General features: G+C 40.8%; 1 protein-coding gene across 2 annotated transcripts in view; it reads right to left on the bottom strand.

The window, feature by feature from the left end:
- Positions 1–18,718, bottom strand: part of enpp2 (ectonucleotide pyrophosphatase/phosphodiesterase 2) — a 41,322-nt gene that overhangs the window by 17,558 nt on the left and 5,046 nt on the right. For both annotated transcript variants that reach the window (XM_049584561.1, XM_049584562.1), the window contains exons 3-10: positions 13,268–13,423; positions 8,785–8,910; positions 6,925–6,985; positions 5,849–5,946; positions 5,564–5,643; positions 5,152–5,271; positions 4,339–4,394; positions 74–139 (exon numbers count right to left, since the gene is read on the bottom strand). In XM_049584561.1, the coding sequence (XP_049440518.1) occupies positions 74–139; positions 4,339–4,394; positions 5,152–5,271; positions 5,564–5,643; positions 5,849–5,946; positions 6,925–6,985; positions 8,785–8,910; positions 13,268–13,423 (763 nt within the window). The remainder of the gene's footprint in view (positions 1–73; positions 140–4,338; positions 4,395–5,151; positions 5,272–5,563; positions 5,644–5,848; positions 5,947–6,924; positions 6,986–8,784; positions 8,911–13,267; positions 13,424–18,718) is intronic.

Below are 18,718 nucleotides of genomic sequence, written 5' to 3'. Positions count from 1 at the left end.
CTGTGGATGCAAGTGTTGACAAAGATGACAGACAAATGTGAGGCAGACAAAAAAAAGAAAAACTTCATTTCACCTCTCTCCTTCAGGAAGGTGGAGCCACTGCAGCATGGTCAGTATCCGCCTCTCCAATGGGATAGCACTGGAACACAAACACACACACACACACACACACACACACACACACACACACACACACACACACACACACATACAAAGAAGGGAAACATTAGTCAAAGTCCACCTCTAGAGACATTTTAAAGTATGAACTATATATATTTTTTTAAAAGCCAGAAAAAAGGGCAGGAAGCAGATCTACTCTTTCTCATTTAGAAATTCTAGATCTGGCCTCCACCCCACCACCGTTGCTTGCAGTAGGTTAAGCTTTCACTTTCACCAGCACTGCTCTCGCTAGGTTGACCAATGAAAGTGCAGAGTGCATCAAGATAGCCAGTGTTAGTGAAACATCGGTGTGTTGCTTGTTATTCCCAGGCAAGCAACAGATGTCCTACCTCAATAGAACGGTTGGTGTTAGACACCTGACATCAAAATCGACCTTTTGCGTCGGTATGATACGGCACTGGGTAGCGTTACTTTGTAACACAGTTGGATGGCACCTGTCGCGGCAGTATGATACGCATCAGGTTGAAACTCTGACAGTGACAACATAATATAGGGAGGTGGAAAGTCCTTATAGGGTGGGTGGGAGGGGCAAATGATGGGTCCAATTAACCCTGAACTTTAACCCAGGAGCACGGTGTTCGCCTCCAATGTAGCACCACACGCTTTTGTTGCCTAAACCTAACAATGTGCTTTTGTTGACATCCTGGCATTGATTGCACCGTCCAGGAACAAACTTTGCACACATACAAGTCAGTGTAGTCAAGATCAGACACTCTAGGGAACATAAACAGAAGAAAAATACATTTTTGAGTGAATGGGAAAAAAAACATAGCTGCAAGTGTCATACAAGCCAAGGACATAAACAATGAGTTCCAGTAATGGGCTCTGATTTTGGTGTCCTGCCACTTTCATGAACCATTAAACTCCAAACTGTTCCTTTAACTCTCAAAGAGCCTCATAAAGTTGAGGGTTGTAGAGAACGAATTTCAAGCCCTCTCACTGTTTAAAGTGTCTGTAAGTCAAAGGCTGCCTGTATGCTGCCTGTGTAGTGATGAGGCCACCAACCAAGCTGCTGGCTGTCATACAGTCCACAGCTGTCAACCATCAAGCCCAGTACTGAGGCCCTGAATGGGTCTTGATGTATGAGGCAGTGGGGGGCAGCATGGTGGAACAAGGAGGTGTGGTTGCACTGCATTAAAGCTTGACAGCAGGCTTCTCTCTCGTGTTTGCTCCCTCTCTGTGCTTTTGTCTATGTTCACACTTTTAAATTTTCCCTCCTCCTGTTGTCTGTTTTATACTCTCCCTTTCTTTTTTCTTCTCTCTTCTTGTGGTTTTGGGGGGCGACCGCCCAGAAAGCTCAACCCAACACAGACCCTCAACCAGTCAGCCAGTCATTCAACAATAATCCCTGGTCCCCATTACCATGCCAATCCCACTGTGGTACTATAACATTTAAAAAAAACCCTTTCTCAGCCACACAGAGATGTCAGCACGGACCTCCACTCTCACTCCCTGTCATATGCACACTCCTGACACTTTCGCCTGATTCTCTCTTTCTTCCTCACACACCTCTGTCAGTGCCAAGTGCAAGAAAACACTGTAAACCACACTCTGGCCCCCATGGTTCTATAGAGTGGCACGTCTGCGACCCCGCTTCACAGAGGAATCCTGCACAGTGTAAACAGGCCCATTTGCACAAATTGCAGAAAAAACAGCCCTCTGCTGAGATCTGCCTCCCGCTCCATCAAAGCCTTCTCTGTGCTGATAAATGTGGGCTCCTTTGTGTTCCACAGGCTCTAGGTTTGGTGCAGCCGCCTGAGTAAGCAGCAGGGACATGAACGGGCATGTTCTGATGACTTCCTTTGAGAACTTTTGCCACCAAATGATTTACAGTCTCTAAATTATTAGTTGTAATACATTGCATCCGCAGTGGCCTTTAAGGCATATTAACACCAAACTCTGTTTATTTATTTTTTTAGTTCAGCTTGTTTGGACCAAGCTGCAACCTCCAGACTGCAAAATGAAGGCAACGTAAAAGTGCCAAAAAACTGCAGTTCCTCTAATGGCCACTGGAATAAAAACAGGTTTTGGTCTCTATAGCTAATTTCCTTGTTCCTTGGGGCCGGCAAACTCCGGGGTTTTTTCAGACCTAACTGTATTGCGGCACTCTCAAACCACAAAAAAATGTGATGGCACAACAGTCTCCTTCAGTACATTATTCTGTGCTTTCTTTTGATTTTCACATTGGCTAGTCATCCTGATTAAATCGGAACCATTGAAGCAAGTTGTAGGAAGCCTCTGCAAGTAATTGGTTGCTGGCAGACACTCTGTGCTGCAATAAAATGGTTAATCAGCAGTGCCGTGCACTGTAGAGCTGATGCGCTGCTGGTTCTGCCGACCTGAATAGAATATAATGTCTACTGTTGTGTACAGCCTTATAGACTTAGCTGAGTAGTGATGCGCGGGTCGACCCGTAACCCGCGGGTCCCGCAAATGGACCTGCGGGTCGGGCAGCAGTGATCGTCTGTTAAATAGGTCGATAAATGATATTTTGACATTATTGGCTATTACTGTCATGACATCCGAAGGTACTGATGCGTTGAGCAGGTGACAGTCCGCGGTCATTTTCAAAACACACTTGTGTCACGCACTCCAAAAGAAACTTGTTGAAACTTTAAACAATAATTTATTGTACAAAACGGGGGAAACAAACTTGGACAAAAATGGTTCCATAATTCATATTAAATTCAAAAGATAACGAAAAAACAGCTACAAGTTAGAGGGAATACTGATAAAGTGGTAAAACTTGGCATTGATCCACAGCCTCAGATGGATGCGCTCAAGCGTGCTGTGTGCACAAGCTCAATAGGCTATACTATATTTTCACAATTTAAAAGTTTTGATTTTTATTGATATCCTACATTTACCAACAACAAAAAGACTACATTTAGCACCAAAAAAAAATATGTTAAAAAATAAATAAATTATTAAAAAAAAGTAAATAAAAAAACAAATATTGAATACCAAATTTTCATAAGGAATGCCTACCCATAGAAACGAATATTCGAATATCCGAATATTTGGGTACAGCACTACTGCGTAGCAGATATGCTCCCATTCTAGTGGATAGCTTCATTTCCACAGAGCGCGCCGCACAGCGTCTCTGGAGCATCCAAGAAGCACCATGGCACTACGCTTCGTCGGAGATACGCGCTAGGTTTATTTTTCAGTGACTGCGCATCCATAACACGTGAAGCCACATTGCTCAGATCACACCAAACCAGAAACGGGATGCACACAGCATCCAGTAAATTGCAATGTGAAGAAAATAACACAATGCACGGACTATGGATTGTAAACTCTCAATTTTTTAAAAATCACGTTACATCCTGTCGCACAAGTTGTCAATCAATACAAGGGTCCGAGGAAAGATGGACGAGGAGAAACTCATAGTTAAAGTGGATAACCATAGTATTTTGAGTATTTTGTATGACACCACACATTCTTTCTACAAGGATACAAACCAAAAGGAGAAGACATTGCGTGAAAGTGCAGGCGTTTTGGGAGTGAATTGTGCTTTTTATCGCGTGATTTCGCAGTTCCCACGTGAGCTTGCGGCTCCGCTACGTGGCATGGCACTCCACAAACACATCCAGTACGTGACATTGGTTGCTCCAGATCTGCAGCGCTGCGCAGCATGGCACAGACAGAGTATGTGGAAATTGGGAGTTAATATAGCCGTAGCTGTCGCTATTTCAGTGTGTTATCAGTTCATGATAGTTTACTTGTAACATTTTGGTCACCTATGAAATGCTTTTAACTTTTACGGTAAATTACGACAAACATTAGTAAACAAGCTACATCTGACTCCCTGTGTGTTCTGTTTACAATCCCTGATTCATTCATTGGGCAACATGAACAAATATAAAAAATGATTCCAGAGCAGCTGAGACTCAAGAGAACAAACTATTGTACAATCGCTACATCACCAGCTTTAAACTGTTTAGACTGAGAGCAGAGGCTGTCATTGCAAAGCGTCCACCCAGCTGTGATGCCCAAAATAGTAATAAAAGAAAACAAAACTACAAAAGTATTGAAAAGAAAAGGAAGACATTTACTGGCAGTTTGTGAGGCAGAGCACCAACAAACTGCAATGAAAGACTGGCAGAAGTACTGAGGAAAATATTTTGCAACTGACAGCTGCAAATGTGGACTTACACAGGCCAGAAGAAGGTGGCAGCCTTCAGTCCCTGTTTGAGCGCTGTGATCCAGATCTAGGAGAGAAACGATACAGTTTTTAAAATTTTATCAGTCTGATAGGTTACTCTGGACACAAACAATAACATGAGCGCGACAGACCAAGTTCGTGGTGTGCAGTATTGTATGTGACAGTACACTGAGAGGGATATCCCTTTGTGTGTGGGGCATATACACTTTTTTTCTGTTATTCTAGTTGGTATAAAACCATACAGTAGGTTGGTTTTTGTTTGCACTCATCAACCATTTTGAATGACACCGGTAAACCCTTGCTAGTTAGCAATACATCCAGACTTGATGTTTTTTTGCTCAACTTGGAAAACAACAAATGAAATCCTGGCGCAGGTTTGTTCTTTGAGTAAAGCCACAAAAACAAACCCTGAGGAGTTCCAGACAACTTAATGTTAAAGCTTTGATTTTGTATGAACAAAAAGTGACCCCAACCCAGCTTTCATATTACCATCTGTTATTAATCACTGGATAATAAGGCCTATCAGACTGGGTTTGTTGGATCGGAGTCCTGCCAATCATACTGTAGTTGGCTTCAAAAGAAAAGTCTTTCCTGCCTTTGTTGGCCACTCATCTGTGACCTGTCAGTGGAATTTGACACAGTAACTTTCAAAGCCATACACAAAAGTTATTTATCGTCAAAGCAGATAGAAAAGCAAAATAAAATCCTTGTCAGCTCAGTAATAAAAATATATAATCATAGTGTTGATGAGCTACAGATGGTTAAAAAGAAAGACTACAGCACAGAGAAGAGACAGTACTTACTGGCTGGCCTCCCCACCAGCGATGATTGAGTTTCTCTCGGCTTCTCAGGGTGAAGGTGGCATCAAATACTGGGTCATGCATGGAGTTGCCGACGATACCATGAGACTCTGGGTAGAGACCCTGCGAACAATCGAGACTATGCTTAGACCAAATATACAATCTTGTCTCAACCACTTGGCAAAAAGCACCTCTGAAATCTTAAGATTAAACATTGGTATACTTGCTCACTTATTCAGCTTTAGCTATACTCTGTTGGCCTCAGCTGTACTTTGCGCTTACAACTGATGTTAGCAGACCATTTCAAGCTACAGGTGAGGTTAACATCTGTAAACACTGGCAGCAAACTATTCATTACACAATGCAACTGACAACCTGATTATTGATGACAATGAGCCGTACAGCCATGCCATACCGTAGCCAGTGAGTAGAGGTTGGGGAAGGTTTTTGAGGGGTAAACAGGCCTCATGTATGGAGCATGGGTTCCACATGTTCCTAAAAGAGAAAAAACAAAGCAAAGGAAACCCCTAGATTAGCACAGAGATGCCTATGAATAGTACCAAATCAGTTACTGATTGTTTATAAATGCTCACGGTTCTATAATTCACATCATCAACATAGTCTTCCCCCTCATTAAGGAGAGAGAACGGACATCTTACAGCTTAAGCAAATATTTCTCATATTGCTATTCAGGTCTTACTCAGTTTCTCAATGTTGGGTATGACCTTGTTTCCTCTCTTCACATAAGAGGCTCTAAATCCATCCACTGACAGCATGATGAGGGGTGGGCGCACAAACCTGTACATACACATAGCAGAGGAAGAAAAAATTGTTGTTTTATTTGAAAAAAATGCATGTTTGTATTTGTCTTTCTGCAGCTAATTTGACAAACTACTGGACTCATCAGCCTAACATTTTTTGTGCACATGTATGACTGTATGCTCAAGGACTTCCTGTGGTTGCAATGATTCACAGTTGTTGAAAAACCTATTTAATTGACTACTCTGTTTTATAAAATCACTGTCTCCTCACTCCTCTTAACTGGCTGATAGGGACTGCAAGTGATCAGCAACTGCCTCAGTTTGGAATCTTGTTTCAGCTAGGGACAATCTGCGTGGCAGTCATGTTAGTGTTGGCAAAGTCTGAGTGGGTGGAAGTTTGCTGCAAAGATCAGCCTCTCATTGGGCGGAACGAGCCACCTGCTGAAAGTCCCGCCCTACCACCTCTGGTTGCAGTTTTCAACATGTCCTTTACTACTTTTGCAGTGTTTGATCTTGCGGGGATGTAGCCATTTTTCTGCCATGGTTTGCGTCCTGTAGGCAATATTTTTGTGGGTGTGTTACACCAAAACCTGTTTCCCCCCGGCAATATTTTTGCAAGCGCACCGTTGCTGTGGCACCGCCCAGAACAATTGTGATTGGTTGAAAGAAATACAAGCAGCCGGGGCGTTTTTTTCTCCAATCTTAAAGTGAGAGTCGGCCCAGCCAGACCTTTCTTTTCTTGAGAAAGGTCTGGTGAGCGAGACTAGTGTTGGCATTGTCACTGTGAGACTGACATTTTCCATTAATATTTTATTATGTAGTCATTGATCCCACTCCTGTAATGCATACACGCTGGACACACAGCCTGCCATGCACTCTCCGTTTCCACCCACATGCCCCAAAACACACACTGGACAGCTAAACCTTTTCTAGTTCAGATACGTGGCATAAAAACAATCTTTATTAACACTGATTGATCCCTTCACAGCCCTTTACTAATCAGATGTAAACGTACCCAGCAGGACATTCAGATGTCTTGATTTCCTCACACTCATCCTGCAGCCATGAGGTGTCCCCTGAAAGAAGATGATCAGAGGGGGGATTGAGAGAGATAAAATGATGTATGAACAACACAAACCGGTGAATGGCTGGTTTGGAACAGTGAGAATAAGGGTGTTTACATGCATTTAAGTAATCAGGTCACTATAAATCTGCATATTCACATAGCATATTAGCAGTGATCAGACTGCTTCCATTGATTTTAAAGCACTGGCTTGGTTATTTTAACTGTGCTGACAGAAGACGCAGCATCCTGACCAAGGGATGCATGATAATACCAGCATGTCATCAGTAATACCAATATCAGCTTTAAAATGAAATATTAGAATCAGCCAACATGCTTTTTCTTACTTTGCACAATGAATGAATATTACATACATTGAAAAGTATTGTATTTCATGTCTCTATCTGCTGGTGGGCCACCACAATAAGAGTATGCATGTATAATATGATGTTAATTCCACTACAGAAAAAAAATAATCACTAAATCCAGATAGGGAAAAAGTGGATATATCAATATCGATATTGGTTATCAGCCAAATAAGTTGTTTTATATTTTAAATGTTTTATGGGTATTGGCAACAAATATTCACTATCATGCGTCCGTAGTCCTGACTTTTTTATTGTTGTGTGTGTCTGAGCAGACCAACAGAACCCAGCTCTTCCTTATAGCACAAATGTGTCTAAATTCCAAATTCTTTGAAATGCACGTACATAATTGTGAAGCTGATTAGAAACATGGTTGCACATTCCTTGGGAAAACCTAGCTGGAAATGTTTCTCATTTACATGACGATTAAGAAATCACCTTAAAGAGAAAGAAGAATTTGAAACCTTATTGAAGGAAGCTGACCATAATTTGGATAATTAAAGGAACACTTCACCCCGCAAATGACTGTTTGTATATCAGTTACTCACCCTGTGTTACGTTGAATTCATGAAGGAAAATGGTTTTGCGCATGCCTTTGGTGAACAAAGAATCCAAAAAAAGAGAAAATTCTTCACAAATTCAAGTAATAGGGGTCCACTTTTAATGACAGCAAAACTATATTAAGATATCCATCTATAAACTCTCACACAACGTGTGCAGTATAATCCAAGTCTAATTTATCCAGTCGTGTGCTCAGTACTTCCCAAACAGACAGCCTTTTCTGACAGGGAACTGAAATTTAGATTATGTATGCTCTCTTCAAAACCAGACTTCACTGACAAAAACAGTAATTTTACCTCGCTGAAAACAGGAGCTGCTGGTCTACAGCTGTCTCAATCTGTAGTTTGTTTGTGTCAGTGTGTTAGGCAGCGGTAGGCCAACAGCTCCCTTTTTCAGTGAAGTCAAATGATCGTTTTTGCCAATGCAGTCTGACTGTTTGTAATTGGTTGCTATGATATAGTTTTGCAAGTGTTAAACGTGGACCCCTATGACTTTAATTCATCAAGGATTTTTGGGGGTTTTGGATTCTTCATTCATCAGAGACAAGCAAGAATAACAATGTATTCTTCACAAATTTGACATTAAATGGAGCAAGTAACTGATACACAAATGGTCAGGTGGGGGGTGAAGTATTCCTTTAAATACACTGATTATAAAGATACTTGTTAATCGTAGCTTACAAGCCAAGGACTTTGTTCATATTTGCATTTCATTTTGAAAATGACCAAAGCATTCAACATCTAAAGTCACTGATGCTGACAGTTAGGTGTGAGTTTTTAAGATGTTTAAAGTATCAGCTTACTGGCTAATTTGCATTGGCTATCTAGACTACAAACTAAAGTTAGCAGTGTACTTTTTCATATATAGGACATTAAAAGTTGCAAACCTTTACACAGTGTCTTGTAGTTGGTACAACAGTCTCCTCTGGCCAGACAGTCATCAGAGCAGTGGCAGGCATGTTGTTCATTTCGAGTCTCCCCACATCGATCTTTACTGCACTCATAACCCCCCTCTGTATATGGGAACATAGAGGGAACTAAGTTAAAAGAAGTCGTTCACATAATAACCGGCAGGGGATAAAGACAGTATACTCAAAACCTTGACATATACACAACTAATCTGATAGAGTAGTGCTGAAACCACAAGAACTGAGAAATGAAAGCTGATACACTAATCATCCAGTGGTCTGGCTGCATACCATACAGCTGAGTACTCAGCAGTTTGGGACAAATGTTGCCAACATAGTTTGTATTATGGCCAAATTCTCAAGATGAGAACACCAGATTAGAGTTGTAGCTTAAAGTTCAGTGGGTATATGCAAGTATATCACCACTTTCTGGCACAGGGAGGATTACAGTGGCAAGGCAGCGGTAAGCCAAAGACCACCAGGCTGAAGGAGAGGACATAAAATCAGACCACCAAGACAAGTACAGCTTACACAACAAGTAGAAAACCTGTTCAGGCTTCCATGGCTCATTTTCAGCTCATATAACTAATTTGTACAGCTGGATAATCAGACTTAGAAATGATATCTCTGATATCTTGGCTTGAGAACAATAATTTCAACTCACCAGTGTGTAAGAAGTGTTTGTCGATTTAAATGGACTAGAACAAACTTTCCTTCACTAAACATTAATAAGCTCTGTTAGTATTTGTCTAGACAAAAAAGGGCAGACATACAAGTTCAGATCCAAAATAATCAGTGTCTGGCTAAATGGCTCTATAACATGGCAACATACTGCAAAGCACAGTTATGACCAACAATGAAGCAAGTTCATCATCAAAGCAAGCAGTGGTGAAGGAAAGTGTTAAAGCAATACCACACCGTTAACCTCCACTACCCAAAGTCCTGCAGTCAAAATGATACCTGGGTAAAACTAACTGATTAACTTTAACTATTAGTATCAGTTTTATAGGGGTGTCCACATGGGGTGATATGCTGCTGTAGTATGTAGGCTAGCTGAAAACTATGTCAGTATGAGAGTTTAGGAGCTTGCATATTGATATACAGGGTTTCCATGGTTATGGAACTTGGTACTTCTTATTTTTCTTCTAACCCCTGCAGCGCTCAGGTGAGGTTGGGGCTTTATAAAAAGGTAGCGACTAGGTGCTAGACCTTAAGCAGCAGCAAAAAAAGAAACACAAATACAGGGAGGCAAATGCCAAATGAGAGTGAATCTGGGGTTTTTTATTTTTACTTTCACTTAAGATGGCAAGTGTGTTAACAAACAGTAACTGCCAATCCTGCATAGTATACCTTTAAAGTTATTAATTAGCTGATGTGCAATTGTATCAGGGTGGCTGGGGCCGCCCTGGCCACCCCTTGGCAACGCCACTGAATATCAAAAGTAAAAGTACTCAATACAGAAAACTAGTCCATACCCACTGAGTGCATAGTTGCCCACGCACAGTTTCACATGGTGTGTGTTTGGGATACAGGTCATAGGAAATTGCAGATTAAATAGTCAACTGAACCCATTAAGTAGAGCAATGTATTCAGACAGAGTTTTTGTGAATTTGATAGTACGATTGTTTTATTGAAAGTACAGTAGTACCATTGCCAATAGTGGGATAGTTAGTGGGCTAAAACTGTAAATTAGTAGTTGAGGTAGCACATTGAAAGGCAGATAGTATATGTTGTATTGACTCAAAAGTGGGGCGCACTGGTAGTTCACATGGGAAACATAGATTGACCACATCAGTGAGTTGAAAAACATGGGACAGACAGAATGACTGAGTGACAGAATGACACACTGACAGTTTCCATGATTATGTACAGCATACCATACCATGACTAAGTCATACCAAAAATTAGAAAAAAACCAAACATTCGGCCACAGGGGGAGCCACAGCGATCGGTCGCATCCTAGCCAGTTTTAAGCATTTTTCTGTTGTTATAGCGCCACCCAGTTGCCAATTAGAGTTAAATTTCTCCAGTCACCTTGAGGCGTGCTGTTCTACATATCTACCAAGTTTAGTAAAAATCGATATGGCGGTTAGGCCTAGATAAGAAATTAGCTCTCTAGCTCCCCCATTTTGTTTGATCGGGTCAATAATGGAGGGATCCCCTCAGATTATGTGTGGTCTAGTCTCTATATACAGATTCTACATTCAGTGAATGTAGAGTCTGTAGGCAAACCCTGGAGATCTTGCCTCCGGAAGTAGAGTGGAAGAGCCCTGGTTTCCGGTTATAGGCTGTTTGTAGTCCGCGTGATATTGATCAATCACGTTTGAGCCGGCTGCAGTTGTTGCCAGGTTAAACCGTCCGTGCGGTGAACTAACGAGGCGGAACATAATTGGCATCACTGCAAACTCTGAATCCATCGCAATGGTTCAGCATATTAACTTATATATAAACAGAAGTTGGAAACGGAAATTCGCCTCCTCCGCCCAAATCAAACCGGAATGCCCCAGAGGCTGTATCACCGTCTGCCGGAAGTCAGATGCCAAATACAGCCGATGGGTTCCGAGAATGTGTGTGGTCATATGCCTACACAGTTGCATGGTGATCAGTGAAACCCTTGAGATGTTATACACCTTTATGTGATGAGCCACGCCCTCCGCAATATTCATTGCCTTATGGAAGCTTAGTTTTAGTAAGTTTTCCAACTTATGCCAAGAGAAAACTTTAGATATTGGTCCCTAGATTATGTTCACTGAGTTTCATGCAGATCGGTCAAACTTCCTAGGAAGAGATCGATTTGAAGTGTTTTTCAAAAAATTCAAAATGGCGGAAAATCTATAAACCGGAAGTTATGGGTTCTTGAGGCAGATTTGTTCCTCATGAGGAGAGGCATCTCTGTGCAAAGTTTCATGTCTCTACGACATACGGGGCATGAGATATGCCCATTAAAAGTTTGCAATTTCAATCGGTTGCTATAGCGCCCCCCTTTGGCCAATTGATGTAATATTGCTTCATTAGCATCCTCCCATGACACTCTACCACTGTGCCAAATTTCACATGGATTGACCAAGTCAGTGAGGAGAAAAACATGGAACAGACACACACAGACAGAGTTTTCGTCATTATATAGTAAGATGACCTGAAAATAAGGGTTTCATGATTATATGAATGGATTATTACCACTGATGCAATTGTGTGTGTAAGTAGGATTTTACAGTTGGTCGAATTGGAACTAATACATAATACACACAATGTTGGATAAGGTAAGCTATAGCACTGCAACCCATTTTACAATATAACTATAGCAGTAACTGCAGCTGTCAGATAAATGTAACAGAGTAAACAGAGAATATTTCTGTCTGAACTGTAGTTAAGTGTAAGTGAAAAATACTCAAGTAAATTACATGTACCTCTTATTTATAAGTACAGAACTTGAGTTTTGTTCTAACATACATGATATGTTATGTGAAACATATCTGTTGACAAGATGATTCTGAAATGTGGAATGATACTATAAATCAAGACCATCCTTTCACAGCAACACATCAGAGGCACATTACACAGCTGACTTTCCATTTTGTTGGAAAAAAGTTCTTGTCCACCTGATGGATATTAAATGCCAGATGTTGAAGGATTTCCTCCAGCTTTATGATGTTAAATTCTAGGATTGTTTTATTCAGCCTCTCTAACCTGACCTGCATTATCAAGAGCAACCGTGAGTCCAGCCCAGTCACCAGAATAAAATGTTGGCATTGTAGTGGTAAAATCAATGATAAATGGACTTGCGTATGTAGCACCTTTTTGTCTTCTCAAAGTGCTTTTACACTATATGTCACATTCACACGCACATTCATACACTGGTGGCTACCATACAAGGGGCCACCTGCCAAACAGTTTATACATTCTCACACACGTGAAGGAGCAGCCATCAAGAGCATTTTGAGGACCAGTATCTCGCCCAAGGATACTGTGACATGTGGACTGGAGTGGACGACCTGCTCTAAGTCCTGAGCCACAGCTGCCCGTACAGTTCATATGTATCATATTAACATTTCTAAGATTACGTGCATATTGGCTGAGTTTCTGAGACTGTTGCCAAGCAGCAGACAGCTGTAGACTGTTCGGAATATTATGAAATGTGCAATGCCAACATTTATTCTGGCGACTGGGTTTTTGAGTACCTTTTCCCTGATATCGAACACACTGCCAAGAATCTGGGACTCATTTTTGTTTTCCGTCATTTCCGGTATTCTCTACTTTAGGAATATCTCTCAAATTAAACAATGCAAGTCAGTTTAAGTCACAATAGCAGAACCCATGAATGCACCAAGCCAAAGTCTTTTGTGTCTTAAGTCTAGTTTTATCAGCTATGTTTTGCTCTTGCAGTACTAAGACAGAGGGGATAAAAAGCTGCATAACAAGAAACAAACAAATGAGAGGACAGGCAGAGAGGATGACTGAGTACCTGTCCTGAGGCAGAGCTGATCGAAGTCTGAGCAGCAGCCGTTGTAGGTCTTACACAGGTTGTCACAGCGACAGTTTGGTGGTTCCAACTCGACCAGCTCAAAACACCTGTTCTTGCAGGAGCCGGATGTTGGCACATACTGAGCTGCAGAGCGAGCTGTGGAAAGAAGCACAGATTCAATGAGTGTTCACTTTGATGTTATTTGGGTTTCCAGCTGTGGGCTGTATTGTCTCCAAACACAGCTGGTACACATGTGAAAACTGAACACTGACATACAGAAATGATTCCCTGGCTGCATCAGTAGAGTTGCTAAAGTGGACCAAATAGTTGTCAAAAATATTTTAAGGGTTTAAATATTATGTGTTTCTAGTCAAATGTAATTTGAGGCAACTCTTATCATATACTGTACAACCACCAGTGTTGTCAGGTATCTGAATGATAGTTAAAGGGACAGTTCACCACAAAATCCAAAATGCATATTTTCCCTCTTAACTGTGCTGCTATCTATGAAATTAGATTGTTTTGGTGTGAGTTGTTGAATCTTGGAGATATCCGCAGTACAGATGTCTGCCGTCATTACAATATGATGGAACTAGATGGCAGCTTGTGGTGCTCAAAGCAGCAAAAAAAAAAGAAATTTAAAAAAACTCAACAGCAATGTCTCTTTCCAGAAATCATGACCTGGTTACTCAGGATGATCCACAGACCTTGTTGTGAGCAGTTTAATGTCGGAACTATTTTCCTTTCCCGAATTACATCTGCAGAGAGGCTCATGCTTGTGACAGAGACAGAGATATAAACATCAATGGTGTCCTACTTGGCTGAGCTATAATGTTAGCTAGCTCAGTGGTGCTAGGTGAGCTAGCAGTAGAAGCAGTGTTGGGCAAGCTACTTGAAAAATGTAGTGAACATAATATAGTGTCACTACACTGAAGCTATCCCCAGAGAAATGTAGCAAGCTAAGCTACGTAAAAATGGCAAAAGTAGCTTGCCACTTGCAAAGCCTCAGTGATAGTGATTCTCAGTGATAATCAAACGAATGGGCAGGCAAAAATGTTCAGTTGAACTGTCTATTATGAAATAATAATAAGACTTAAATTAAAACTTTCTTCTGTTTTTGTTGTTTATTTTTTACTTCAAAGACTGCCTGACATTTGAACATGTCTTCCAATAACACGACATCAGTCGGCCTCTTGCTCTCTCTCTCTTTTTCTCTCCTCTTCTGACTTAATGCATTTCTCTGTCTTGGCCTCTTTCAGTAAGCTATCTGTCTAATAAAACCATGATAAATAATAGACAGTAATATAAACAATAAAAATAACAGACCTAAATTAAAACTTTTCTTTTTTCGGGACATTAGAACATGAACATGTCCTGCAAATAACATGTGACATCAATATGTCTCCTCTCTTCCTACTTAATTCTGTTCTCTGTCTCTCAGCTCTTTTCTCTGCACTTGTTGTGTCTATTTCTCTAGTGTCCACTGCAAATCCACCAAATATATACAGTCTATGGGCAAGACTCAAGAGACGCGTCAATAAGTGCAATGTAGCCAATCACAGACAGAGTGGGATGGGTCCTACAAAGAAATGCCATTTACTGAAAGACTAGTGTGTGATGTCATACGTAAATGCTCCCCTCGTCTACATGCCTCGGTGTGGCGCTGGTATCAGTCACATTACTTGTCCTCAGTTTCGATAAAATCCTTATTTTATCCAGACCTCCGCAGAAAAAAAGTCTGCTGCATTTCAGAGCATTTCCTAGGAAAAAGGCCTTGCAACTTTTGTAGACGCAACCGCGGTACTCAATTAACTAATCAACTTCACTACTGAAAAACTATTTGACTCAGAAAATAGTGACGTTACCACCACGCTACTGAGAAATTTGTTAAGTAAGTAAAGTCGCTACTTGTAGTGACGCTGCTGCCCAACACTTAGTAGATACACACTTCCTTCTGCATGGTGATACAGGTGTAATTCAGTAGGAAGAAATAGTTCCCACATGATACCGCTCACAACAAGGTCGGTGGATTACCTCGAGAATCTGGGTCATGATTTCTAGAGAGAGACCTGTCAGTTGAGTTTTTTTAAATGTATTGTTTGGCGCTTTGAGCACCACAAGCTGAGTGCCATCTAGTTCTATTTTATTGGAGAGAAGGCAGACATCTCTACAGCTGATATCTCCAACACTCTGCAACTCACACCAAAACAATCCAGATTGATAAATAGTACTACAGGTAAGAGGGAAAATATGTTTTTTTTTTATTTTAACTTTCCTTTTAGGCCCTTTGTTTGATGTATGATCAATGATTATAAATCTCTTAGACATGTCAGAGCCATAGGCCATCTTTTTCTACAATAGTGAAATGGTATGGAGCTGATTCATACTCTACTGAAATGCTTTTTAATTTATGCTATTTATTTATTTTAGTTAGTTTTTTGTTTGTAGCACCCGACGAAACTAAAAAGCACACTTAACTTTCATAGCTTGTGAATCACATTAGCAGAGAGATATCATGGGTCAGAGGCACACGTTCACTGTGACTTTAAACTACAGTCCCTGATTTTTGGTTTAGCCCCCAGTGGTGCCCACAAATACCACTGTCGTTGAACTCAACACCTTTTCACACTTCCAAAACATTAAGAGTGAGCTGGGAAGACATTTTGGCTCTTGGCCAGTGGGGGCAATAACACAATACTGTATATTGTCCAAATAGTGAATGAATGGCTGCACTGTCCAAATGTCTTTAAAGTCAACCTGCAGTCATAGATACTGTATGACTACAATATACTACTTGGTCAAAAAACAACATGTGGTTGGCAAACTAAAAATTAACAATAAACAATTCAATTTATTGAATAATAATTGATAATAACTTCTAATATGTGTGACCAAAGGTCTGTAAGCCATGTGGCAAACTAAACAGTTAGCCTACTAAACTTTAAAACATCTTCTGGGACCCAAACTGTGGTAATTCTATCTCACTGTGGGGACAGGTTTAACTGAAACACAATAATGCTCTTTTCCACTCAGGTCCCAAAGGACGGTGGCCCCATATGGAACCCAACCCACATTGTGAGAACCCCCTGGCTTAACTGAAGACATCCTGGAGATCTGAGAGTGAACTTATTGCCACATTTCTAACAACGTGCTCCTTGTCCTCTAACTCGTGAAAAAAACAACCTTACTCACAGAGAAAACCAGAGGATGCCAACAGGAGTTCTTCAACACACATTTGTGTGCTTCTGTGTGGACATACTGTATGTGCCGGTGTGTGTGTTTTTGCAAGTACACGTGCATGTGCCAATGTACTCTATGTGAAGGAACTGAGGTGTTACACTTCAAATTATTTATGCTGCCCAGCTAGCTGGCACAGTAGTGGAGACTCAGAGCGTGGTACAGCATCAATACCCTCTTTGCTATAAGACTCACTCCGGCTCTGTGGTAATGAGTGTGGACTGCAGGTCAAAGGTGAACACTGTAGATGTCTTTTTATTTCAACCTGCTAGAGCACATACAATGTCCTCTTAGCTCCATGAGTGTGAACTTGAGCTCTGCTCGTGAATACATTTATTTGGAGAAACAGAATAAGGGAAATGGTGGAGTGGAGTGTGTGTGGAGAGTATTAGGGTAAGAGAAAATGACAAGGCAAAAGCACAGACTGCGTAAATAATGGACGTGGCTATCATGATGCCACCTCATGGTATGTGGACTGCTGTTTTGAAGCCTTCAATTCGGCATTTCGGCTGTTGCCATCATGTTTTTGTTTATTTTTTTGGAGCCAGAGGTGACCATATTTCATTTCATTTCATTTATTTATTTGTTCCGATCATGGCAATATTCAAAATCATACAAACAAAAACAGCTATCAACTAAAACATATTCCATGACCGAAAAGGAGTAGGAAGAAGAAAATCTTATTTTATTTTATTTTTTATTTGGATGGACAGTTGGAGCTGTGGCTGTAAATATGTTTATTTCTGCTGTAAAGTTGGGCATTTTAATATGTGGGTCTATGGGGAGTAACTGGCTTCTGGAGCCAGCCTCAAGTGGCCATTCAAGGAACTGCAGTTTTTGGCACTTCCTCACTGGCTTCATTTCTCAGCCTCAATTGGGCAAAAGCCATCCGGGGTGCAGAACAAAAACAAGAAGACAAAATCTGCACATACCGTATTCTCTTATTGTTTATTTATTATTATTGTTTGTTGGCTAAGTTGTTTATTTGTGTTGATTTTTCATTAGTGCTTGTTCTTGTTAGTGATAAATACAATAAATCTAGAAGATAACTGTAATAGTAATTCAGTGTCAGGAGAATACCTAATGCCAACGTCAGTTTGTTATAGAATATTAACAACAAATGACGTTTGATCTTTTGCTGTTTTTGAGTTGTGTTGTTAAGTAATCTAAATCTGGCGTCTTCCAAATGTCTCATGCCAACATTACGTTGACCAGCCCTGTCTCCTAGAAATTTGGATTCTATACAACAAAATACCTTTTGAGGGAAACGTTATGCCAACCACATTCCGTTTTCTATTGACATAATAAGGAAATGTTGTTAATTGACATTCTCTAACCTTAACCAAAGTCCTTTTGTTGCCTAAACCCAAGAAAGGAATCTGGTTGTGAACCTGAAGATCTAGTGCCAAGGTTCTGCACTTTGTACACCCGCCATCCTCCCCAACCAACTCCCTCCGAAGCCTACATGGTACATGAATGCAGAGTTATTACCTGACAGAAATGTTCTCTGTACGCATAATCCAGGCAGTGATTACATTGCCACAAGAGCGTACTTGAACGTTCTATTCAAGTATCCCAACAAGTCATGACAGTGACACATTGAGCCATCGTAAACAATAGTAGGATCCTTAAAATAAAACAGATAAATGGAATGTGGCCATCATTCATTTCTGTGAAAAGGGCCTATGTTCTCCACTGAGAATGGCCTGTTCCATTTAAGTCAAGACAAACCAGGTAAAAATCAAAGTTGGTGCAGGATTTCTTCCTCACCCTGACTGGTGTGCTGCTAATGATCAGAAATACTGTATTGATCTCTGAAGGGAAACTGTCGGCAGCAGTGTGCTTGGTGCTGCCACTATAGGCTGGTTGGTTTCATCTGTTTAAATAGCAGAGAGCTTTCTGATCAGAGTAAGTAAATCCTGCTATAAAGAACTTACACTGACAAGGGCTGACTGAGGCAGATTGCTTGCCATCTGGTGAGTTTGAATTTTTGACTTTGCTCAAGTAACAAACTTCATGAGGTGAGTTATTCAAATGTCCAGGTTCAGGCAGATGAATATGAAGAACTGTGATGTGTCAAATGACATCCCTGCCCCAGGGCTGGGTTATCAAGAAGTGATCAGAAATGGAAGAGATCTAAGTATGTGTTTTGAATGAAATACGGCAAATTCCTTTCCTATAACAGAACAAGAAAAATCTGGCACATTATGGCCA

Source organism: Epinephelus fuscoguttatus, linkage group LG8, assembly GCF_011397635.1.
Source record: "Epinephelus fuscoguttatus linkage group LG8, E.fuscoguttatus.final_Chr_v1".
In the NCBI taxonomy this organism is placed as follows: Eukaryota; Metazoa; Chordata; class Actinopteri; order Perciformes; family Serranidae; genus Epinephelus; species Epinephelus fuscoguttatus.
This window is presented reverse-complemented; position numbering and strand designations above follow the sequence as displayed.